The following is a 26959-nucleotide window of genomic DNA, read 5'->3' as shown; positions in this document are numbered from 1 at the left end:
CTTTTTAATACTCGACACATATTTTAAGATAAATATAAAATATATTTCCGTAATTATTTATAAATTTTTCTTTTTTTTATATTAAAATTTAAACATTGAACTTTTATTAAAAAATATTTAAAATAATTCATCTACATATATTTTACAAGAACATTATCGTCCCGCAAATATAGATTCTAATGAAACAGGGAGAGTAGCAGACATCGTGTCCCAAATATCTTCCCTAATTCCTGACCCTTGTGTAATTGTGTTGACCCCATTAATTGTGAGGTGATTGATTTGGGGTATTTTTTTTTGTTTTGTTTCTTAAATTTGACATTTATGAATTTAGCACATGTATCATGTACGCGGGGAAAGGAAAAGAAAAGCATTTAAACATATTTGATTATTTTCCCTCCACGTCTTCTTGTTTTCGAGTGGTTTAAACGAGTCCGCGTAGACAAAAGGGATTGACCAGTATTTGTAACAAAGGAACAAATAATTCGAATTGGCTTACCAGCGAAACAAACACAATCAGCTCTCTCAACCTAAGGCGAGCTATTTCCATGGATAAAACGACGCCGTCCGGATACTCAAACGACGATTCAAATTGGATTTCAGATTCCGAAAATGAATGTGAAGATGATGATCCAATCATTTCATTAGACGACAACGGATTGCCCTGTCAAAATTTGCAAATTACAAACAATAATCACAATGAAGATAGTTTTGCTGGCGATTTTTATAGGTCCGGAACGGATTGGTCTTGTTTGAGCTCTTGTTCTAGTAATACTACTACAATTACTACTAGTATTATTAAGACTAATGTGAGTTGCGGAAATGATTTTGAAAAGAAGCGGTTGAAACAGTCTAATTTGTTTGAATTGTGGAAACTTCCGTCTAAGACTAATGTCGAGGCTTCTACTTCAATTGTTTCGAATAAGAGGATGAAGAAATCGGTGGATGATTTTCCGATACAACGAGATCAGAAGCAGCAGCAGCAGCAGCAGCAGCCGCGTGGTTGTCCCTTTTATAAGAAAATGCCTGGTAATTGCGTATTGGTTGAATTATGATTTGCTGACTTTATGTGATTTCAGGTCGAATTAAATACGGTGTTTTCTTTTGTTGAAATATATGTGTAGTGCTTTTGTATATTGTGAATTGAAACATGTGAATGTATTCGAGGTGGTGAGATTATTTCTGTTATGTGGATTGTGATAAGTATATATGTTGTTATCAAGTCGACAGGATCAGGCTTTGGTTTTTACATCTCCAAGTGTCTAAAAATTGTCTGAAAGAGTGTGTTTTCTTTTAAGCAAAACAAGCGAGTCTAGTGTTAGACACTTTGAAGGCAACCAAGTCCTAAAATCTATGAAACGTAGATACTTAGAAAATTTGCCCTGTATTGAGCTAGGAACATTTATTGAAATTTGAGAATATGTAATTATCATCCTTAAATCAGGATTTTGTAGATATAATGTTGGTTTCACGCAACAAGTCCAAGTGCTTAGATGACTGGCCGAGCGGTGGGAGACAAATGAGAAATCCATTAGCATAAATAATCTCTACTCATTTCACTTTTTTTGTGTGTTCTTTTGGTTGAATGAGAAGGCAAAAGATTACTTGTTTATTACATCTTATTGGGTCTTTGCAATATTTTAGGAACACCCTTCACTGTTGATGCATTCCGCTATGGTCAAGTTAAAGATTGCTCTGCCTATTTCCTTACTCATTTCCATTATGATCATTATGGTGGTTTGAGCAAGGCATGGTCCCATGGACCTATCTATTGCACCCCCATCACAGCTAGGTTGATCGAAACGTGTCTGCATGTTAACCCCTCGTAAGAATCCTTTTTCCTGTACCAACTCTTGTAATGTTACAATAATCTCCTTGCTCAGACAGTCAATCACAATCGTCCTTAATTGTTTTTTAATAAAAAATCTATAATTCTTTTCTTTCTTTCTGAGATTGGCAGATTCATTCATACTCTGGACTTAGATGTTGAGCATGTCATTGAAGGAATTAAAGTAACGATGCTTGAGGCTAATCACTGCCCGGGCGCAGCTCTAATTCACTTTAATCTCCCAAGTGGTCAATGCTACCTTCATACAGGAGATTTTAGGGCTTCAAAGTTGATGCAAACATACCCACTTCTTTTAAACCAACGAGTCAATGTGCTTTACCTTGACACAACATATTGCAATCCGAAATACAGGTGTTTTTTTGTGTTGGTTCTTGGGATTTTACTTCCACTCCTCTCCTGTTTGTGATGTTAAATTTTGATATCTTACATTCTTTCAGATTTCCTTTGAAGGAAGAGGTACTGAACTTCGTTGTCAAAGTTACAAAGAATATTTTGAAGAAAAAACCTAAGACCCTTATCATTGTTGGGGCATATAGCATAGGGAAAGAGTCTGTATATCTTGCTATTTCCAAGGCATTAATGGTACGTATTGTCTTTTTATTCATATAAGCTTTGCCTAAATCAGTTTATCTTGCTATTTTCAAGGCGGTTGGATTGTAATTCACCTATTTCTTCCTTGCTACAGAGCAATTTGTTTGCATGTTCTAGTCTTAGAATTTTATCCTCAGTGATCCTGGTGAAAGAAAATTTGGTTCTTCTACCACAACTAAAGCGATGCTTATCATAATTGTCTAGGCAGTCACTTTTAACCATAAATTAAGAATCAGATCCAATCCGACTTTGTATAAAGCACGGAGAAAGAAGAAACTGCATCTTTTAGACCACCGTGCATTGGGTTTCACCAAGTATTGAATTTAGTCAGAAAAAAATTAATTTACTGAATGAAATCCACCACAGAAAAGAATGGGAGATGAGAGAAATTAGAATATAAGAGGGAGAGATGAAATATTAGGGCAGAGAGGACCTTCAGAGTGCCATCTTAGCAGGCTGTTTGTGTTAATATTTTTTAATTACCTGGTATTTTGCTCCCATCTCTTTGATATTCCATTGCCTACAAGTACTGGCTGTAAGTTCCAACACAGTAAGTTAGTAGCTCAGTGCATCTTAATCTTAAATCTCTAAGCTATGTTTCATGTTTGTAGTAGGATGGTAAATATGACAAAAATATTGATCCTTAAATAAAAAACTTGTCGCCTGTTCTGTGATAGTAGCACGTGATAATCGTGATTAGCATTAGTAGGGCATAATCCCATGCTAGTTTACTAACTACCAAGTAAAGTTAATACACATGATGCTTAAATACAATAATATCATTCGTTTTTTTGTTGCTAATTAAGATTGTTTCTTTTGTTGCTTGAAAGTATTATTTGTCATGTTAGTGGAGTGGTGGGTGCTTTTAGTGGGCATAATATTTACGATCGTGCCTTAGTAATTTGCATCATGTAAGCAGTGATGTGAGCATGGTTCGAGCACTTTTGAGTTTGTAAGTATGTTAGGATACTTTGTTTTTTAACTAAACATGTTCGGATACGTGGTTACATATAATGTTACCACAAGTCTGGATTCTAATATGTCATAATTATTAAGGATTTTATACTTTTATTAATGGAAAATTTGAAATATAAATGCCTGATATACAACTGTAAGATGACAACAAATTCAATACATTTGGAAGATTACAATAAAGTTCTGAAATGGCATGTAGTTTAGGAATTAACTTAATTGATCTTTTAAAGTCTTTCAACGGGACAATGAGCGGGGTAAGATTGACGATGCAATTATCCTGTGTAATATCTTAAATGGTGTTATACCAGTAGAGCCACGGGTGCCTTGTACACCACTGAGGGTCGTAATGTTAAAAGGACAGCTCATGGTGAGATGCCGAGATGGCCATATATTCTCAATTTGTCCTAATGTTATTAGTGACAAGAGACATGGAAATAATATCTAGTCCCATGAAGATTTCTGAGACCGAAATTTTACTTTGGCGTACTTCATTGCTTATAATCAGGACCGAATTGACATGCCTTCCAGATTTCTTGGGTCTACAAATTTAAGCAGGTCCACCAGAAACATGGTTATCAACTACTCTGTCCCATATATTACTTTCCGTGAACCGACTATCTTTATGTAATTTAATGTTTTTTAAGACTACAAGCATAAAGTAAGTATTGACCTGTTTATCTGACTTATCTTTCGACTTTTTAGACAGTAATTATTAAATATGTTATTCACCTGGCATTGTAACTTATCTTCTAACATTTTAGACTGTATTTGATACATAATATAGTCTCTTTCTTTCTGATAGGTGAAAATACATGCCGATTCTTCGAGGAGGCGTATCCTGCAGTCCTTTGGTTGGCCTGAAATATCTGGTAGTCTGTGTACAGATGGGAATGATACACCTCTACATGTTCTGCCTATGTCGTCCCTAAAATTTGAGGTATTTTTAATTCGAATAGTTTACAATTGTAACAAGTATGTTCCCTAAAGCAAAGCTGGTCACATATTTTCAATAGATATTGGAGAAATATATGAAGTCGTACAGTGGTCGATACATGTCAGTTTTGGCATTTCGGCCAACAGGTGAGAATATAAATTTCTCTCCAGTTTGACTCAGCATTTGAAGTAAATGGACTCAAGTGTAGGATGTTGCTAAAAATGCAATCTCCTCTTCTTCAGGTTGGACTTTCTCTGAAACTACCGGAAGCCAATTGGATCTAATCAAGCCCAATTCCAAAGGCTCCGTTACTCTTTATGGTTAGATATATCTAAGTATATTGCTTTGCATGTAGATCTATTTATTATCTTAAAATTATAGATTTTTACTGTATGCATTGTCATATTCCGCGGTTTTTCTAAGCTACTTTTTAAACACTAGCACAATTACATTTCTGAAGATGCTGCAAGAGAATTTTGTTCATTTTGCTTGACAAAAATATATCAGATGCTTATTCTAGTATGAGAGGACCTCCTGCAAGACTTACTATTCATCTTCTTGCAGGAGTTCCATACAGCGAACATTCTAGCTTTACTGAATTGAGGGAGTTTGTTCAGGTAATAGATTATGATACAAGTTTATAACTTGCTCTAAAAATCTTCTTGTCGCTTTATTCTGCTATAACCATAATGTTTATATTACTTTCAAGTCCAGTTAATCTGAATCACTTTAAACAGTTTTTGGGGCCTGAGAAAATAATTCCAACTGTCAATGTGGGAAATGCTGCGACTCGGGATAAGATGCAGTCTTACTTTAAGGAATGGTCAAAAGGGCGATAATTTATTCTGGAGTATTTTTCGAAGTCAATTAAGACAGAAATGGTTTCTGATCACCCTGATGGGAACAATGAGCTTGATTTCTTTTACCGTGGAAGGTATTAACTGTTAACAATGCTTGTCAGTACTAACTTATTAGAGAACCGTTGACAAATTAACCATGAGAATCTTCTAATCATTTAGTTTCTACACTGTTGTGTTAGATAATTTGCGCTATGATTATTGTGGTGGAGTGGCTAGAGGTTTTCAGTCAGTTTTTGGGCTGTTAACCTGCAAAACAAAGTTTAACAAGGGGGCCTTTCAGGGAGACTTTCTGGCATGTGTAAAACAATGGAAAGAAGATTTTATGCAAGAGAACAGTGTATGGCAGTTTTGCGGCCAATTAGAGTGCAGAATATTGCGTACCTTAAATTTGGAGTAGGATCCTTTTATATACTAAATAGGAAATAGGATTTCTCTACTTTGAAAATAGTCTTCTGGTAACTTGCCCCCTTAGGAAGATTTAATGGAAAGTCCATTTCAGAAGGCAAGACAAACCTTTAATTTTTTTTTAGAGCTTTTCAGGTTAGATTTAGGACTTGGCATTCACATGCATCATGTTTCTTCAGCTATCATCAAAATGGTACTTATGAGTAGTTGATGCAGAAATTTCCTACCTAAAATATTGAGGCAATTTTGTTAAATATACAGAACTAACTTATTTTTATTCTTCTATCAGCATTAACTTCTTGATTTTGGTTTTACAGAACTTAAGCAAGACCTCTATGACCGAGGAACTTTTATTCAGTGGCAAAGGTTATTGATATTGCAGCAAGGGGAAAGAAATGACACTCTTGTCAAATGTATGTTCTGAGGTTTTAAATAATTAATGGATTCTAATGTTGAGGGTTCTTTTTAGATTAGATGCAAAAATCTATGTAATTTTTGCAAAACATTTTTCTGATTTGACGAAAAAAGGATTTCTGCAATTGCACATTTCTGGTAGTTTGAAAGGCCTTCTATTTGGACGTTTTGTCAAATTTGTCTTGTATTTTATTTAGTTTCATATTGCACTCTTAACCTCCAGTTTTGCTTTGGATTGCACCTATTGGACCGAATTGTCCAAAAGCATTCATATGTTCAGTGGAAACACATAAAATTATGACCGAATTGAACTTATAGTTTCAAAATTGTGACAAATTGCACCTAACTAAAAATTAATCTATTTTCCACATTTTCCAAAAGCAAGTCTTGCTTGCAAGTTTTCTGTCTTGTCAAATGACAAGTTATTAGTCAAGTTTATCTGTTTTATTTTTTCATTGAATTAAGGCGTATTGGAGAGTAACGAGATGGGAACAGCAATGGAAAATCTGGAAGAAGTGTATGCAAAGATGACATTGGAGGAGGAGGAAGCGGGGGAGTAGTGATTGAGGGGGAAGCTGAGGGTCAAACTGTGAACATGTATGTACTAGTAGGGAAGTTTCTTACGGAAAAGAATATCAATTTCCAGGCCATGCAGAACGTAATAGCATCGTTATGGAGGCCAAAAGAGGGCATGAAAATACATGATTTAGGCGGTCAGAGGTATTCATTTACATTCTTTCATGTTCTAGATCTTCAGAGGGAGGCTCGTGGACTTTCGAACAGAGTTTACTGGTGTATAAAAAATTGGAGAATCATGAAGATCCCCATCTAGTTTCGTTAAACACAATTGATATATGGGTTCAACTCTATGATCTGCCCATAGGGATGAACTCAGAGAAAATCTTGCAAAGTGTTGAGAACTATATAGGGTCGTTTATTAAGGTGGATTCAAAGAATACTCCGGGGCCATTAGTTTGTGCGAATAAGAGTAAAAATGGATATTACTAAGCCATTGAAAAGAAGAATGAAAATCAAAAGAGAGGGAGGTGCATGGAGTTGGGTAAACTTTAAATATGAAAGGCTGAGTACTTTTTGTTTTGTCTGTGGCATATTGGGTCACTCGGAACGGGACTGTGTAGTCACGTATGCGAATCCAGATAAAGTTATCGATAAAGCGTATGGTGTATGGTTACGAGCACCCATGGGAAATATGAAGAATCAGAATATTGGATCTCGATGGCTGAGAAATGGGGATGATATGAGTCAGGGTTGGACATCGCGTGGGGACAAGATTAAAGGTACAGACGACGGTCATGGCGGAGTTACGGAGGCAACACGTTTCATTGAGGTGGATGGTAGAGTAGGCGAAATTCCAGGAGCTGAAGGTGGGATTCGTTATGTGTCGCGAGATTTGGGGAGTAAGGTAGGGGATCGAGACACGTTAAACACGGAAGAGATAGCACAAGGCGGGAACAAAAGTGAAGATGATATGATTATTTTGGATTCAAAACGAAAGCGTGTGGATATGACAACAGTTTTGGAGGAAAATGGGCCTGCAATCCAGTCAGATAAGGACAAAACAAGTGGGCCAGAAAACGAGTTGAAGGCAGGACCTGTTTTACAGGCCCGCCTAGACAAATGAGTATATTGGCGTGGAATTGCCGTGGGCTGGGTAAACCACGTGCAATTCAGTTCCTTAAGGAGATTACCCAACAAATAAAACCTAATATTATTTTCTTGTCGAAAACAGTAGCTAAAGAAGGAAAAGTTAAAGAGGTCTGTAAAGCTATTCAGTTTACGTAGTACTGGGTTGTGGAGGCACGTGGGCACAGTGGAGGACTAGCGTTGTTATGGATAACTAAAGGTGGATGTCAGGTAACAGATAGTGACACTCATTACATAGACTTCGAGGTAGAAAATGAATAGGTGGGACGGTGGAGGTATATTGGGTACTATGGGTGTCCTGAGCGTGGAAGAAGAAGATTTTTTTGGGAGATTTTACGGGGTTTGGCTGAAAATTCGACGCTTCCATGATGTATTTTTGGTGATTTTAATGATATGATGGAGGTAGGGGATAAACGAGGTGGGCGTGAACAACCACTTAGTTTGCTGACAGGTTTTTCAGAGGCGATTAATGACTGTGGGTTGATGGATATAGGGTTCAACGGGGAAAAGTACACTTGGGAGAAGTCCAGAGGTAAGTCAAATTGGACGCAAGAAAGATTAGACAGGGCGTTTATAAAATCAGCTGTGGCGCGATTTGTTTCCACAGGCAGAGTTAAGGGTGATGGATGTATCTACGTCAGATCATTTATGTTGGATTTTTAACGCAGCGGGGGCATGACAAAACACTTTTACACATACAAAATCCAAATAAAAACATATAAATCGTGAATAAAAATTCGAGGGATCAAATCTAACCTTTTAAAATAATTCGGAGACAACGATCAGAGATCCTTAGCAGTTGCTCCTCAAGTGTGAAGCATTCCACCGGTATCCACCAAGAAAACGATGTTAAGGAGGAGGAAGGAGGTGGAGAGAATTGGATTTTCCAAACTTTTTGGGTTTTCGGGTTTGATGTGGGTTCGAATAAAATAGGGTCTATAATAGTGTATTTATAGGCAAAATTTTCAGCTGAAATTTTCCCATAAATATTATTATTATTATCCCATTTATTATTCTCATTAATAATTAAAACACATTTTAATCATTAATCCTTTTTCTAAACACTTTAGAAATAATTCTCTCTCTTGATTTAATTTCCAAAAATTAAATCCTTTAATTAATAATATTAAGAACTTTTCTTAATTAATTTATAATCAATTAAATCTCATTTAATCAATTATTAAATTTGCCAATTAATTATTTATTTCACAAATAAATAATTATTAGCCATTATTAATTAATTCCTCCAACATTAAATCATTCTCTTTTTATGGTGTGACCCTGTAGGTTCAATATTAAGCCGGTAGTAGAAATAAATAATAATAAAACTATTTTATCATTATTTATATAAATTCTCTAATTTATTAAATATGATTAATTAATTAATCACATTTATTCTACATCGTGAGTGATGCTTCTCAACATATCGCGACTATCCGGATAATATGAATTCACTGCTTAGAATACCAAGAACCTGTCAGTGAATAGTTACCGTACAATAAACTCCTTCTACCCTACAATGTCTCGATTAAATACAAGGCATGGATCTCGTGTCAAGCCTATCTAATTCAATCACTTGCTTACCATTTACTATGCGTAGTTCTATGCAAATTAGAAACTCCTTTCTAATTTCATTTACTCAGGCCAGAGATTCCTGAACTAGCATAAGTGGATCAGCCTTGAACATTCGCTTCCTTCACTAGAAGGGGTAGATCATTTATTGATCATACACTATCTTCGTGTACAAATTTCTATACCCAGAAGAGCCCTAATAATTGTCCCTGGAGACTAAGAACTAAACCAAAGCATAGTTCAGTGTACACAAGATGACTATAATGACCTCAAGTCTAAGGATACTTGTACAACTATCACTAAGCGAAGAACTGCTGACACGTGAGTGAACTCCATCAGTTGTTCAGCTGGGCGAGTCATGTTCAGTGAACTTATTCTATAATAAGCACCTACATACTAGCTATAGTGTTACCACACAAATGTCTATGAGAACAGACATCCTTCATAATGAAGCAAACATAGTATGTACCGATCTTTGCGGATTATTAATTACCAGTTAGTAATCCTATGACCAGGAACTATTTAAGTTTAGAGTTATCATCTTTTTAGGTCTCACTATTATGATCTCATCATAATCCATAAAAAGCTTTACTCTAAACTATGGTATATCTTATTTAAACACTTAAATAGATAGAGCCCGTAATAAAAATAAAATAAGTCTTTATTAATATCAATGAAATCAAAACAGATTACATAAAAGTTATTCCTAAATCCTAATACACGATTGGACTTAGGACATATTCCTTTCAATTTACCAATATATATTCAGTTGAATAAGCAAGTATATTTACTAAGAAAGCGTAGATTTAAGTTCGAAAATGTTTGGCTACGAGAAAATGAGTGTAAGCATATTGTTGTAAGCGGATGGGAAGAAGTTGCAGACAAAGAAATTATGGAAAAAGTCGAGTATTGTGGACTTAAGCTACAAGAATGAGGAGAAGGACTGAGTAATGAATATAAAGAAAAATTGAAGTTGTGCAGAGAGAGGCTTCGAAAATTACGATCTAGAAGAGATGCCCATGGTATAAGCGTGTATAATAAAGTTAGATGGGAGTTTTTGCAGCTCTTGGAAAAGCAGGAAATATATTGGAAGCAACGAGCTAAGCAATTCTGGTTAAAGGAAGGAGATCAAAACACACGTTTTTTTCATCGATATGCATCGCAAAGGAGAAAGTCAAATGCTATAGACCGGATTAAAAATAATGATGGGGAATGGTGTTAATCAAGGGAGGAAATACATGAGGTTATTTAGAGTTACTTCTCAACAATATTTACTGTAGCAACGTTAAATGGGAGCTTGTCAGAACGAGAGAAAGTTAACCAGGTGGAGGAACAAGATAATATGGCACTGGTGGCAGAAATAACAGAGGAAGAGGTGAAGAATGCGGTGTTTTCGATGCAACCTGAGAAAGCGCCAGGGATAGATGGCTTTAATCCTGCGTTTTATCAGTCATTCTGGGGAGTGGTTAAACACGATGTGGTTGATTTTTGTCGAAAGTTCATTGGTACAGGAGAGTTGCCAACGAGAGTAAATCGAACTTTAATCTGCCTCATTCCGAAGGTTAAGGGTCCTGAAACGATGGCAGATTTGCGCCCAATATCATTGTGTAATGTTCTTGTGAGAATTTTATCAAAAGTATTGGAAAATAGATTGAAAAGGTGCCTTGGCTCTATTATTTCGGATAAGCAGAGTGCTTTCATAGAAGGGCGGCTGCTTACTGATAACGCACTTGTGGCTTTTGAGGTTAATCATTATATGAGAAGGAAGAAACAGGGGAATAATGGAGTGGCGGGATTAAAAATTGATATATCGAAGGCGTACGATAGATTAGAGTGGGGATTCATTGCCAGCATGATGAATAAATTTGGGTTTCAACAAACGTGGATTGACAGAGTGATGAAGCTAATCTCTTCGGTGTCATACAGCTTTATGCATAATAGTCAAGAGTTTGGTAGTGTTATCCCATCTCGTGATATAAGGCATGGGGACCCAATATCATCATATATTTACATTCTTTGTGCTGAGGGGTTGAGTGCGATGATTAGGCGGAATGAAAGTGTAGGATTGTTACATGGATGTACCATTGCACGAGGGGCACCCACGATATCGCATCTATTATTCGCCGACGATTGTTATTTTTTCTTTAGAGCCGTGGAGGGGGAGGAAAATATAATGAAGATAATCTTGAACAAATATGAATAGATTTTGGGTCAGGTTGTTAATTATAATAAATCCACGGTGGTGTTTTCTCCTAATACAAGTGAAGAAAATAGAAGAAAAGTGTGTGATCAGTTAAGAGTTCGAGCAGTTAACAATCCAGGAAATCTCCGGGTATGCCAATGATGGTGGGTAGGAAAAAGGTGGCGAAATTTAAATTCTTGTTGGATAAGATTGATCAGAAATTAAAGAATTGGGGGAATCAAGTCATCTTGAAAGGAGGCAAGATCACGCTTCTAAAAGCAGCAGCACAAACCACCCCAAATTTTTGGATGAGTTTGTTCTTAATTCCGAGAGAGATTGTCGAAGGGAATCAGAGGATGATGAATAAGTATTAGTGGGGGAATGATGGCGAAACAGGTGGAATAAGGTGGCTGGAATTGGAAAGGTTATGTGAAGTTAAAGAGGTGGGAGGACTGGGGTTCAAAAGTTTGAGTGAATTCAACGTAGAAATGCTTGCGAAACAGGCATGGCGTTTGCTGAACAATGAAAACCAGGTGGTAACTCAGCTAATGAAGGCTAGGTATTATCCAAAAACAGATTTTTTAAATGCTTCTTTGGGTGCTAATCTGAGTTATGTTTGGCGTAGTATTTTTGAAGCTATGCATGTGGTGAAACAAGGATGTAGGAGGCGTATAGGGGATGGAAATGATACAAAAATCTGGCAGGTACCTTGGCTTCCTGATGGGGCGAATGGATATGTTACAAGTGTGTTACACCATGAGCTTACAGATGCCACAGTTCATAGCTTGATGACTGAGGATGGGCAGGAATGAGAGGCAGATATCTTAAACGAGTTGTGTAATAACAGAGATAAAAAGTTTATATATCAAGTACCAATACCGTTACGGAGTAAGTCGGATTCGTGGTTTTGGATACCTGATGCAAAGGGTAAGTTCTCGGTTCGAAGCTGTTATAGATTGCTTAAGGGAGAATCAGAATGCCAAGAGAGACAGATGTGGACCAGGTTGTGGAGTTTAAAATTACCCGGCAAAATATTAATTTTCTCGTGGAGAGTAGTCAGAGGTGTGTTTCCGAGGCCTTGCGTACTAAAATAGTTGAGATAGTAGCTCAATGCAGGTGGTGCCACAATTATGCAGAAGATGTAGGCCATGTTCTATTTCAGTGCTGTTTTGCTCGTGAGATATGGGAGAACGTAGGAATGCAAAACTTGGTGTATACTAGGGAGGTGGAAACAGGAATCGAGACTATCAAACGAGTGCTTAATTCAGCAACACGAGATCAATGCTTAATGGCGGGATTGTTTTGCTGGGGTCTTTGGGTGCGAAGAAGTAAGGGGTGTGGGAGAAAATTACTATGTCTGTATTTGGAGTTAAACAAATGGTTGTAAACTTGTTGGCTGGTTGGAATCGAGCTAGAGAATCTGGAGTGCAGGAAGGGAATACGTCTGTAGTATCTACGAGATCGTGGTGCAAGCCTTCTATTGGATGTGTTAAAGTTAATATTGATGCTGCATGTCAACCGAGATGGGATTTTGTAACTGTTGGGTGCGTTGTTCGAGACGAAACTGGGGCGTTTCTTTGAGCGCAATATAGTAGAATCAGAGGGTACATATCACCAAAGGAAGCTGAAGGAATGAGTATGCGAGAGGCGCTGTCATGGGTGAACAGTTGGAGAAACCGTAATTGTGTGTTTGAGTCAGACTCAAAGCTTTTAATAGATGCGATACATGGACAAAATGGAGGTTCGTTGTTTCACACGATTGTTGAAGATTGTAGCGAGTTAGCTAAACACTATGAGCATGTGTTATTTAATTTGTGCCGCAATTTGCGAATAATGTGACGCACGAAATTACAAGAGCTGCTTATTCTAGTTCAGGTCCAAGGGAGTGGTATGACACACCACCTGAGTTTATTTTGTGTAATCTTTTGATGGATGATTATTAATACAAGCAAGTACTTTTATTTCAAAAATAAAAATTAATCTATTTTCCAAAGAAAATACCATTACTGTTTCTCCAACTCTTTTTCTTTTCTTTTGGTGTTACATCCCCATCCACTTTTTTCAAACTGAAAAAACTTATTAAGAATGCACAACTGAGTCCGTAGGAAACAAGAAGAAACATAAACAATGCAATGATTAAGCAATAAGTTGCCAGTCCGCAACCGAGTAATCAGTAATGTTTACTCGCAAAAATTGATGATGCCAAAACTAGCTGTACGTGCAACGGTTGTGCATAAGTTGAACCGTAAACTGCATGGAAAACATCATACTAGACAAACTATACGGCTCGGTATAAAAGCATTAACAGAAAACAAACGGCTTTATATAAGTACAGGAGTACCAAGGCATATACTGCAAATTCTAGTACAAAGGAAATATTCCAACCATCAAAACATATCATGGCTTTATACAAGTACAGGAGTACCTAAGGCATATACCGCAAATTCTAGTACAAAGGAAATAGTGCAACCATCAAAACATATCACGCCATGCTGATTAAAAGAAGAAAAACGCTAATCATGATCATTCATGATTAGTACTCCCTCCGTCCCTAAAAACTTTTCCCACTTTCCTTTTTAGGTATATCAATATACTTTTCTCACTTTCCTTTTTTAACACAAAAATTGAAAATTATATTAATATTAAAAACTCACTACTGGACTTAATGGGCCAGGGTCACCAGTTTTATTTTTTTACCAAATCATTTCATTTCCTCCTCCCCGTCTCTTTCACTTCATCACTCTCTTCTCTTTCCTCTCCGCCACCAAAACCCTAATTTCTATTCACACAAATGAGCGGTCATTACGGGTTTTCTGATTCCGATGATGAATCCACCAACGTGTACGAGTGCTCCGATCCCAATCACTGTGATAAAGGTGATTGGTGTGAGGGGAACCACACTTATAGTCGGGAAAAGGTCCGAATGGGTTGTGGTCGAACACCGTTTGAGGAATCGGCGGCGAAATCAGAGGATACGGTGGATGAAACCCCTAAATCAGGGTTGCATGCAAGTAAGATCGAAGTTCCCTTTGATGAAGACGATGCGCCTCCTTCCCCTATTTCTTCAGTTGCGAAGACTGTGACCATCGTTGTTGCTCCGGATCCGTCGAGCGACGACTTGGAGGCGGCGGGCGAGTCTGAAGATGCATGCTCTAGATCTTAATCGACTTTGTAAGAAATCTTTTTTTTTTCATTTTTTTGGTTATTTTGTGCGTATATTCATCAGAAACTACTAGTTTTGGTGCTTATATTTACCATGATTGACTTGTTGTGCTTAACCATGTATTCGATTGTGTTTATTAATTTTAATTCCTTGTGGATTCGCTTATTTTGCACTGATTGTGATTGTGTATCCGATTGTGGTTATTTTCGATTGGTTTTTGTGTAACTGACTGGTGGATTGTGTAATTCAGTGATGGATTGTGTCATTCAGTGGTGGATTGTAGTGTTCTTTGTGTAATTCCATGTATCTCATGTGATTTAGTTGCTATAACTGTTGTAATTCCTTGTATTCCTTGTGGATTCGCTTGTTTTGCACTGATTGTGATTGTGTATCCGATTGTGGTTATTTCCGATTGGTTTTTGTGTAACTGACTGGTGGATTGTGTAATTCAGTGGTGGATTGTGTCTTTCAGTGGTGTAATTTAGTTGCTATAACTGTTGTAATCACTTGTATTCCTTTAAGGTGATCGATGATGAATGTTCATAATTTGGCTGAGACAAATGACTGCCCTAATGTGCCATGTTTATTCAGTGTGTGCTTAGTGGTTGTGGAGGTTGTCAATGATGCTTGGGGACAATCTGAGATCAATATATACAAAATGTGCTTAGAACTAAGCTCAATTTTAATACAGAGGCTGATTAAAACTAAGCTTACTTGTAGCACTATTACATTGAAAACAAAATAGGCTTACATGTCTCCACTTAAGTTGTTGAAGTTGATGCTCTGTTAGGTCCCCTAATGTAATTCCATGCTTCATGTACTGCCCACATTGGTGCTGTCACTTGAATTGGTAGCCTACCTTCAGCTGCTAGTTTTTTTTGTTTACATGAGGCACTAGGTAGTCATTTGAGCTTTTTACCTTGAGCACTTCATTCATAACATATTGATATGACAACCATACATTTGCTAGTGTCATTGGATCTAGTTCATAAAAGGCCTGATGCACTGCATTCAACATGTCATCCACATCTTTTGGCATCTTTTTGTGCATCAAAGATTGAATGCTTCTGAAAAAACCTAAGTCCAGAATATTCAAATCTGGGTTATTTGGTGGTTGTTGCACCAAATAGAAAGTGAAGTCCCCTTGTTTATGTATTTTTTGCCACTCCGGGTCATTTTGGGTTATGTGTGTCCTTCACTTACTGGCCATTTCTGCATGATAGCTGGTAAAATGTCATTGATTAACATGCTCCTTGTTTCCTTTCTCCCCACTGATTCAACAACCTTTGTGACCACTGTCCCCTTTGCTCTGTACTTGGATGCTCTCCTAGCTGGTTCTTGGTAAGTGAATGGGAAGATACCTATCTTCCCATCAAAGGTACACTATGTATTCTCTTGATTAAATCTTGGTCTAGCTACAGCTGCTGTAAACATGACCTTTGGTATGAATTTGCTTGACTTTGCTGCTCTGTACTTGCCTTTTTCATTCCTTTCAAGGTATACTCTCTGTGAATTTTTACTTAGATAAAACCACTTTTAATCAATGTGTACAAAATTGAACATTGGACAGTACTGCCTCTTTGTTGTAGGTGTATCTCCCATTAATAAGTTCAGAACCCATTCAACCCTTTGAAAGAGATTTGCCTCTTTCAAAGCAGGATGTAAAGGGTTTGTGTGTGGTTTAATTAGTCCCCTCTTTATCATTCTATTTGATGTTCTTGATGATACCTTAAGTTGTACTGCCAAGTCCCTTATGCATGCTCTGTCTCCCGTATTTATTTCAGTTATTGAACTTGGCTGCACTTGTATTCTTTTCCTCCCTGAGTTATGTCCATTTGTTGACATGTTGTATGGCTGACTTGCTCTGTTTTGCCTACTTGCAGTTGCCCATATTGTGCTTATTGTCCTCCTTGTTACATTGAATAAAGTTGCCACTTCTTGGATTGCACCATGTTTGAGTTTCCCCTCTATCTGGTTGTTCAAAAGCCACATTACAATTTGCATTCTACTGTCACGGCTGAGCTTTGCCCTTGATTTGTGATGATGAACATCCTCCTCTTCATGTGTTTGCCCTGTTTTTCAGCTGGTAGATTCAAATCAAAAGGGAAGGAAAAACTCATTTTTGAACAAATGGGGCAAAGCAATGATGCAGCTTTTTCCAATTTGTACTTGTAAAATTTCCATTATGTACTTATACTTTTAGCATAATCTGTGTGATACTAATAGAGATGCACAAAAGGCCCACCGGGCTGGGCCTTAAAAAGCCCGGGCTTTGACCGGGCCGGGCTTTTCGGGCTTTGACTTTGACCGGGCCGGGCCGGGCTTTCTGGAAATTTCAAAGCCCGTTTGGGCCCTCGAGGCGGGCCTAACCGGGCTTTTTTTCGGGCCGGATCAGATCGGACCGGGTTTTTTTCTAATTTAAATCGGATCTAGTATTATTAGAGATTCCGAAGAATACATGTGTTAGCAACTAGATCATCGTAAAAATGTATTAGTTTACATGGAATATTTTAGGAAAACATTACTTCGTTGAAAATATTTAAGTTCCGCAAAAAATAAACATGTTTATATAATATATTTTATCATTGTTATGATAACAATGATATCATTGTTATGATAACAATAATATCCAAATATTCATGACAATGATATCCAAATATATATAGTGTACTTATTATATCTTTTTTTCATTATTTATGTAACGAAGTATATAAATAATATTATTAATCACAAATATGTAAATATATATGTGTTTAAAGTATTATTTATATGTATAGTAAATGTAAATTTATAAATATATAAGAAAATATATTAGAATAATCAGATTATAACCGGGCTTTTTCGGGCTTTTAATCGGGCCGGGCCGGGCCGAAGCCCGGGCTTTTAACCGGGCCGGGCCGGGCTTTGCCTAAAAATATAGGGCCCGTCGAGGCCCGAAGCCCGGGCCGGGACCGAGCCGGGCTTGACCGGGCCGGGCTTGACCGGGTTTTGACCGAATCAGGCCGGGCCAGATTTTCGGGCCCGGGCGTTTTGTGCATCTCTAGATACTAATGCTCTATTTTGATTGGTTGTAAGAATCCCACTAACTTGTAATTTCAATATTTTATGTACAAATTAGTGGGAGTATTAAATTAGGCGGGAGTTTGTCCCCTCTTTTTCCCTGTTTTTTTTTTAACTTTTTGAAATTAACTTTGCTAATCATTGTTTCTTAAAACCCGTGCAATTCACAATATGGGAAAAGCTTTTGGGTACAGAGGAGTAGCATTTAATCCTGATAAAAATTAAAAATGCTCGAATCTAGGTTTTATTGCAAATGTGGACTCATCGATGCTATAGAGGATCAAAGGTTCTAAACTTATGGTGGCGTAGCAACCAAGTAGCAAGCTTATCGGTCTGTCAAAGCAAACCAGCAATAAAATTTTAAGATTCACAAGACTAAAGGACTAGATAAAAATCTCCATATCTCCGTAATCTAGAGACCACAATTTATAAATGTACATCCCATAGTAGTATTATCACGCACCAATGATTAAATCATCTTTCAGAATTTTTGCTTCGCAATACCCCAACAAGCTTTTGTATCATCATCTTCCTTCCAATGTCAAGCCAGTAACAACTTCAAGTCAGTTGCAACTACTGTGATAAGGACCGGAAGCAGGGGGTTAAAAACTTGTCACATCAGACATAATATATCATGCCAACTTCAATAAGGCTGATGTGAGGAATGTTAAGTGCAACGGATGGCCCTCTGCAATTCTTGCGAAGAAATGAATACCCAATATCAATAATGACTTTTTTCAAGAAAGATGAAGATCTCCTAGCCTTTACATAAGAATGACCCATTATATATGCAACCCCCGCTTCCTTTGCCTGTATCAGATCCAAAAGCTCTTCCCTGACAGAAGGGTTTAGTCCGGGAGTTGATGGCAACTGAAACCTGACTTGATGTGTCAATAATTGTGGGTTCTCATCCACATAAGCAGATTGCAAGCTCTGCAAAGTTAAAGATTTGCTACTCTTTATGGAATTGCTAGAACCAGTACTATCATGAGCAGATACTACTAAACTTGAGCTAGATTGAGCTGTTCTGGTGCTTATAACTGCCATCCTCCCATCAAGTGATGTACTATCAGAACTTGATAGTTGGGGGTCAACTGCTTCCATCTGAATAAACTCTGCTATACTCTGGATAAGAATATCCTCAAAGTTACCATCATCCCGCTGGATATCCTTGTAACCATATCTGACAATGCACCGATACATACGGTATGGTCTTGGGCAGATGCGGCCGATCAGAAACCGTTCCTCGGGTGATACAAACGGCACTGGAACAGATTTCATGCAAACAAAAACCACAACATTGTGAAAAGCAGGTAGATTTGTCACAAAGTGTGAGAAGATTGCAGGAACTCCTGTCGCCAATTCTGAGTACACAAGTCCTATTCCAGGGACGCGGACAATACCAAGGCTGGGGCCTAGACCGAGAAGCCATTTTAAAGACACTTTGTTGTGCAGATCAAAATTGTACTTTCTGCGAGTTCCGTAGTGCCATACAAACATGACGACTAAGAAGATGAATGAGAGTAGCAGAGAGATCCATCCTCCCTGAGGAATTTTGAATATTGCGGCTGACAGGTAAAGTCCCTCGATGAACCAAAAGAAGATAAGGAAGGCTGCAGCGAAGAAGACGCTTCTCTGCCAGACGAACATTGTGACAAGTGCCATGAGAAAAGTTGTGATAAACATAACTGTCATGCAGGCAAGGCCTGCAACCAACAGCCATAAGATGAGAAAGATGGTCCAAACGCAACAATACTCACATAAGATACAAGTTTCATGAAAAGCATAAAACAAAACAAAAACAGCATATATTTACAAAAGGCCCTGATGTTAAAAGCCTACTCACCACATATACCTCGAGCTCATGGTACTCATTTGGACTAATTAGCTATATATGTTATATAACAAGCATTTTCTCTATGCAAGCCCTTTATATTCAGGTATCTAATTTAAATTATTAAACAGATATCACAAAGTGAAGGAATACCGGATGTGTCGAAGTAATTTAAACCCTTAGATTTTTGTGTAACATACAACCAAGGCAATCAAATTCCAATTGTATGTAGCTAATTTTATGCATAATCAGTAAAACAAGATTTATAACTAATTGCACTAATTCTGATACATAAATATCCGAAGACACTGAAAAAAACATGCAAATAATAGTAATCAGTTGATTGTAAAGAATGCAGAACACTACACTAAACAAAGGCATATGCTGACACTATTATATGAGGCTAGAAGTAACAATATGATCTGTTTAAATAATACCTCTATAATGCTAATATTCATTTCCTGGTTTTCTCTCATATGCATACCATATACACATATAAAAGATACCTAAGGCCGGCCACAATAGAAATCTCAATGAGAATATAATCATCAAAACTGCAGGTCTCACCATATGCATTTCCAACTAGAGTTGTGTCCTGGAACCCGATAGCTATAGCAAGAGTAAGAATCATGAGAATCCAATTTATTTCTGGGATGTAGATCTGCCCATATATGTGTTTTGAGGTGTGCACAACTTTGATCCTGGGAAAGCAACCTAAAGCGTGGCATTGTTTGATAATAGAGAATGTAGCAGTTATGATGGCTTGACTAGCAACAATAGCTGCTAGAGTTGCAATGATAAAGACAGGCCAAAATACAGGATCTGCATAATTATAAAGTACCTTATGGCATGGACAATAATTCATTTTATGAACAGAATGAACAATATTAACTAATGAGAAGTTTCACCAACCAGGTATGGAGTCATAGAAACTGTTCGGAATAGAAGAGATATTTTTAGACAAAAAGGCAGCCTGCCCCATGTATTGCACAACCAGGCAAGGGTATACAATAGTTATAAATGCAAGCTGCACATAAAAACAATATATGGCAACAGTTAGGATGCAGTTGATAGGTTCTACTACTAAAATTGATAAAAAAATAACCTAGTATATCATCACTTGCACATTAATGTATTTAAAGTATAACACATTTACAATAATTTCATGATTTGATGATTTTACCTTGCACAAACCAAGAAAAGGGAAAAAAAACTTTGTAAACAGGCACATGCTTAAACATACATATGAAATCTGCTCCGTTGCTAGAATTTGTAATCATAAAGGGGACAGCATGTAATTCATGCATCCAATATACATCATAACACCATTTTAATTATAATTATTACCAACATATTAATCTAAAGTAATAATACAAGTCCAGACGTACCCTTATTGACATGGCTGTAAAATGGCCAAGATCAGCAAACATGGCTTCAGTACCTGTACAAAAGCTCAGCACTAAGCATGACACAATATAAAATCCTCACATTTATACTAGGAGAATATAAGGTTGGTTGTACATGCCTCATGGGCCATTCAAAAGATATTAACTTCACTATACCAATCACTACGCAGATTTTTTCTATGACATAGTTGTATTAAGCGAAAAAATGCAACAAAATGCCCAAGGGCCTAACACAGCTTAAGTGCAGAGCGAAGGGCGTGCTTCATCGAAAAAGAAGCCACTAACCAAAAAAATTACACATATATACACATATATTTATATATACAATAATTATATAATAAAAATCAATACAAGTAAGAAGAATCTAACATTGTCCAGGACAAACAAGTTCCAGAAGTAATATAAGACACATAAATATATCAATGAGACTAAGGGCCCGTTTGGGTTTCTTAAAAAATGTAACTTATGACTTAAAGTTGAAAAGTGTTATATAAGTGAAATGAACCTCGTAACATATAAGTTATTTATGTGTTTGGATAATTTTACGTATACATTACTTATAAGTTAAAAATGTATTTGGTAAATAATAACTTATAACTTATCATTTAAAAACAAAAATGTAAATTAAAAATTGCATGAATTAATAATTTTGATATATAAATATAAAATAAAAAAGAGAAATTTAAAAAAAGGATAATAAACTCGGAATAAAAGTATATAATAATGACATTGATAATAATATACACTATTAATCTCGACAAAATAAAATTATACAATTGATGTGGGCTAAAAAACAAAACTAAATATAATTAGAATGATATAAGTTTGATCGGTATAATGGTCTCGGACTAAAAAACTACAACTAAAAAAATAATTAAATTGATTTAAGTTTGATCGGTATAATGGTCTCGGGTTTAAACAAAACTGAACGATTAAAACTGGATAAAATTATAAATTTAAATTTAAATATAATAATTATGAAAAGATAATATTTTTTTAAAAAAAAAATAAATTATTTTATGAAAAAATGCAAAACACGTTGTTCATTGTTCGACTTTGATACTAGTAATATAAAAAACATAAGAAATGAAATGTTAAACGATAAAGTACCATTCTTTCAACATTCCCGTTTTCAACTTTCTAATGCTCAATAGTCAATATGCTCGTTTGTTTTATTTGCCAAACAGTCCGGTTAATGCAAAAACTATATTCCAGCCCACATAAGTGCATTTCTGCAACAGCCAAACAGGCATTAAATTGTGTCTATTCTCTAACATCATTTCCTATTAGAGGATTTAAAACTCTTCCTAGAAACTGTTACGTTTTATAATTAGTTGATTAGGCTCCATGGAATAGAAAGTAAGTAGCATCTAGGTTTAGAAAGGTAAATCCCCCTTCTCTAAAGGGCGGAAAGAATTGCTTAGCGCTATCCTTAAAAGTGGCTAAGCTCATTTGCAGAAAAACACAAATGGACTTTGAGAGTAAGCCAGAGCTGAAGCACCCTTTTCAAAACTATGTTACCTAAGCAGAGAGCTAGAAAAGGACAAGAAAACTCTACAATATTCTTAAAAACACATGATAATGATTAATAAGATTCCTTTACCTGTTATGGAGAGAAGGACCCCTCCAAGTGATATCCACCCATCTGTACCAGTCTCTTTAAAAAAAGTAATAATATAATGCGGAGAAATTGCAGAAATGATCTTTGGATTCCAATGTATGGTGTTGTACAACCCAATGAAAAATATTGATACCAACCATATAAGAACAATCGGCGCGAATGCAAAAGCTAGCCTATGGGTACCGACGTGCTGCAGAGCAAAGAGGCCAACCAGTATGACGCAGGAAATAACTAGAACTTCACCTGTCAATTAACAGAATTAATAAATTTTAGGCCAATCCAGTGTACTGGTGTCTTGATTCAGTAGAAAACTTAATAGTGCACTGGTATCTAAATTTAGTAGCAAACTAAAGGTTAAAAATTAAGTGTTAAATAAATAAAAAAGTGGAAAAAACGAAACTGTCATCCGACTGTTTACCTTGAGCCAAATTACTATGGGCAGCTTCAAGTCCTGATACTGATGATGTAACTGCATTAAATATAATATCCAAGTAAACACCCTTGAGCCAGATGAGAGTGCACAAAATTGAAGATGAAAACAAAATAAACATACCCGGTATATTCCACTCGTGAAGTAGGGTCCAGAAAGCATAAGATTATATATAAAATAAAAAGTTAAACAGTCCGAGACTAGTCATAAAAAGTATATTTTGATATAGTGTGCTTGTAACTATAATTTCAAACTTTATAATAGGCTAATAACATATGTTCCAAGAATAACAAAATATCTTACATTACTGTACCAGATATAACAGGAGTGAGCACACCATCACCAATAACCATGCAAGCCCCCACTAAAACAACTGTGAGCAGTGCTATACGTAACTTCCTATGCTTTTCAATAAATCTCTTAAGTGGTGAAGACGATGGATACTGGCCACATTTGTAAGCAGACAACTCCTCATCGGCTGCTTGTTGGTTGGGAAGTAAACTTAATTTTGCATGTCTGCATAGCAGAGAGTAAAGAGCAAAAGTCCCACCTGATGGGACGGAGTGGTATCTATCAGAGCTCAAATTTCAGAGGCAAGTAGGTAAGTAGTTTAAAAGTGTCTCGATGTCAACAAACCTTCACCATTATCAGCCGCACTCAATACAATGAGAACATACTTGATCAAAGGAATTAATGTAAGGGTCCAAAAGATCAAAGAGAAAGCACCAAATATTGCATCAGGGTTTTGATGCTTTTCAAGTTTTCCGATGAATGTATTCTTATAGACATAAAGAGGTGAAGTGCTCAGGTCTCCATAAACCACACCAAAGCTTTGGTATGCTAATATTAGATGTCTGGAGAAGCTTATCCAAGAGACCTGCAATCTCTCATGATATAGTATATCAAAAACACTGCTAATAAATGTACATAAATATTTAGGATCAAATCAGAACTTTATTATCAAATAGAACTTAAAAGTTAAAACTAATACCAACCTTAAATATTTGTTTAATCAACCATTCATAACACGATGTTTTTTTGTGAGTTATAAAAGATGGTTTACTTCAATGTTTTTTTTTCTAAATTCTGTAATATTTTTTTAAAATTAAATTAACTTTTTTCATAACGCAATTTGTTTTTCACTCTTATGAAACATTTATGAAAAACATTTGAACTCCCAGATGTAATTGATGATTGTAACGAGTGCTTGCTGGGAAAGGGTCTTGAGTGGTTGCTGGGAAAGGGTCTTGATGATGATGCTGTCGATAATAACTATGTACATGTTGGTGAAGACCTTAATTGGGATGATATGTGTATTGCTTCTGTAGTAGAAGAACCACTTTATCGCACGAGGCGCTTGACAAGAGGCACATCCACCTCAAATACAACTCACGGGGAATCTTCTTCAAGTCTAAATGATGAAGATTATGAAGAGCAAGAGCGTGAATTTGAAGGCCCAGAAATTGAGTTTGATGACACCGAAGCTTTTGAATTAGAGAACATCACCGATTAAGCCTTAATTATTAACACTATTATCATGTTACTTATGTTCTTTATTATGCTTGAATGTTAAGCATCAGTTTCTTGTTAAATTTATGATTAATTTTTTTTTGGGGGTCAAAAGGAGGGCGATTAATTGTTCTTTCAAATTAAGGTTTTGTGCTTTTTTATAATTTGTGCCTTAACAACACTGATGTGGCTTCTGTTGTCTATTGGAGGCTGTTGTAGACTGCTAAGTAGCTGCTGTGAAGTGTTTGATGAATTACCCAATACAAAAGAATGGTCGCCTTGCGCTTTCTAATTCTTTGTTTGGCATCATATGGTTCCTGGTTTATTAGAACCCCACCGGATTAGCATGTTTTTATTGGGACTCTGAGAGAATATTCAAGCTGGGGTGCGAAATGTTAACGCCGATTAGTGTTACTCATGCTAATTGGCAGTGTCACAAGAAGTAGCTATCCTCGACACTTCAGCCTATTATTTTAGCCTGTTATTTTTCTTCTAAGGTTGATGGTTAGCCCTCTTCTAACAATGTTTCTCCGCCAATTCCTTTTACACTACACAAGACCACTCCAATGCTTGTTTTACCTCCACAGGTTAAATGACTTTGGGAAGAACAAAATGATCGGCGCGCTAAAGTTAACCGTGATGAACATTACAAACCAGGTCACTTATGTCATAAGCCATAACATTTACTATTAGATGGAGCAAATGATACATGATGCTTGAGGACAAGATGTCTTTTATGTGGCTATTTATTTATTATATTATATATCTAGAGTCAAGTTCTATGAAGATCATGGAGACCACTTATGTTCTCCAACTAAAATCTTGCATAAAAACATTGCAAAACGTATTATTTTGCGACTTATGTTCTACAAAGATCATTATTTTATTCAAAATCTTGAACATCATACATGTACTGCATGTAGAATATTACAAAATGTTTTATTCTACGAAACATGTTTAGTTTGCAAAACATTCGTTCAAATTGCAGATGATACACATTATACTTATTAAACTTAAATGATCTTCAACAAATTTAATGAATTAGTGATATTCGTAAAACATACTTCACAAAATAATATATTTGATAGTGTTTTTGATTGCAAAACATAGGTGGTCTCCGAGCTCTCCAACAAAAACGTGGTCTCCATAGAACTTGAATCTATATATCTATATAGTAGCAGTTGACCTAATTAATCGTTTGCTTAATTACAATTTACCAATTATAAATTTCACTTACATGGAAACTTTTATTATATGATCCAATATGTTCGTATCCAAGGAACTCTATCATTTGAGAGTTGAGAAATGCCCTCTACGAATTTGAGCCTGATACCCTCTAAGAATCGATCATATAATAATTGTAGGACATACAGTAGTCCTATCAAATTGTGATAAAATGTGTAGTCATTTTCCGGAATTTCACAACTTTCTCAGAAAAATTTACATCCTTTTAAAAAAAATTACACAAAACAAACATGCGGGGATATTTTCCGGAAACTCCGAGCAAAACAAAAACACTGAAAAATCAAACAAAACCCGGAAAACAGTAACAGAGAGAACATAATTCAGATACAAATCCCTCAAATGCAAAATTTGTACAAAATTGAATCGCGTAATAAAATAAATGATAAATCAGGAGGGATGATACGACAAGTAAGATGGAGAGCTGAGATAGAACAAACCTGGGAAGGATTACGAGAAAGAGACTCGGCGTCCATGGGCACAACCACTAGTGCTTCTTCACTGACAAGCTCTACGCTAATACTACGAATATGAACATGAAATGCATATTATATATAGGCAAATATGTAAGCAGTAATAATTGAATATCGCTATCTCCTATAACTAATGTTTCATCAGCAAACCTCAACAACTCATCTTACTGGTTCGTTTCAGGGAGCCAAGACAAACCATCCCTCGTGACGTCTCTAATTTGTTTTTACTTTATACTCGTGTATTTTTTTATTTTAGATGATTATGTAATTTACACTTCCACATCCAAGACCTCACTAAACTTTCATTTTTCAATTTTTTTTTTTATTTAAGTCACTTTTTCTAGTTCTAAAAAAAAGTCTAATATTCTTCAAAACAAAGTATAATAAAACATTTTGTTTTTCTAGGGAAATTAACATTTGATCTTGGATGGAAATCTATAAACAACACGAAAATACGTCATCATCTTAATTATCAAATTAGAAATACAAAATTTGATACTATTCAAACTAAACATTTGAATTAATATAAAATGGCATATAAATTTTGAGAATGAAATGTAATAAAATACAATTAACATCTATACTATTATATTAAAAATGAAATATTGAAATTTTATTAATAGACATTTGATCGGCCCCTATTTTGATCTATCTCTAAATAATATATACTATTCATTCGCGTTTAAACAAAATTATTGTGTGAGTACCAATTCCAACGTTCTAAAGATTACTCCCTTTTTTAATAGTCACTTGACTTTCTGTACTAATTTCTGAGTG

At 36.1% G+C, this 26959-nt stretch overlaps 2 protein-coding genes across 7 annotated transcripts; one reads left to right on the top strand and one right to left on the bottom strand.

Moving 5' to 3' along the window:
* Positions 1-419: 419 nt before the first annotated feature.
* On the top strand, positions 420-6241 carry LOC141721358 (DNA cross-link repair protein SNM1). Of its 5 annotated transcripts, none has more exons than XR_012574710.1 (10): positions 424-1026; positions 1642-1822; positions 1958-2197; positions 2284-2428; positions 4215-4349; positions 4426-4492; positions 4589-4666; positions 4911-4963; positions 5084-5280; positions 5386-6241. XR_012574710.1 is itself a non-coding variant. In XM_074524275.1 (9 exons), the coding sequence occupies exons 1-9, from the start codon at positions 546-548 to the stop codon at positions 5183-5185; spliced, it is 1482 nt and encodes a 493-aa protein (XP_074380376.1). In that variant the 5' UTR covers positions 424-545; the 3' UTR covers positions 5186-6241. The 5 variants fall into 5 exon arrangements, 1 of the variants encoding a protein (XP_074380376.1); XR_012574709.1 differs by having other exon boundaries at positions 5084-5804; positions 5929-6241; XR_012574708.1 differs by having other exon boundaries at positions 425-1026; positions 5929-6241.
* Positions 6242-17884: 11643 nt separating this feature from the next.
* On the bottom strand, positions 17885-26418 carry LOC141721356 (potassium transporter 4-like). Of its 2 annotated transcripts, none has more exons than XM_074524274.1 (10): positions 26351-26418; positions 26150-26231; positions 23595-23835; positions 23272-23508; positions 22947-22997; positions 22511-22771; positions 20890-20942; positions 20414-20528; positions 20069-20323; positions 17885-19373 (listed from the first exon to the last, which is right to left on the bottom strand). In XM_074524274.1, exons 2-10 carry the CDS (start codon positions 26183-26185, stop codon positions 18286-18288), a joined length of 2337 nt encoding a protein of 778 aa, XP_074380375.1. In that variant the 5' UTR covers positions 26186-26231; positions 26351-26418; the 3' UTR covers positions 17885-18285. The 2 variants fall into 2 exon arrangements, with proteins under 2 accessions (XP_074380375.1, XP_074380374.1); XM_074524273.1 differs by having other exon boundaries at positions 26333-26408.
* Positions 26419-26959: the final 541 nt, after the last annotated feature.

The sequence above is a fragment of the Apium graveolens genome, chromosome 4 (genome assembly GCF_009905375.1).
Source record: "Apium graveolens cultivar Ventura chromosome 4, ASM990537v1, whole genome shotgun sequence".
In the NCBI taxonomy this organism is placed as follows: Eukaryota; Viridiplantae; Streptophyta; class Magnoliopsida; order Apiales; family Apiaceae; genus Apium; species Apium graveolens.
Note: the sequence above shows the minus strand (reverse complement) of the source record. Positions and strands in the feature narration are given on the sequence as shown.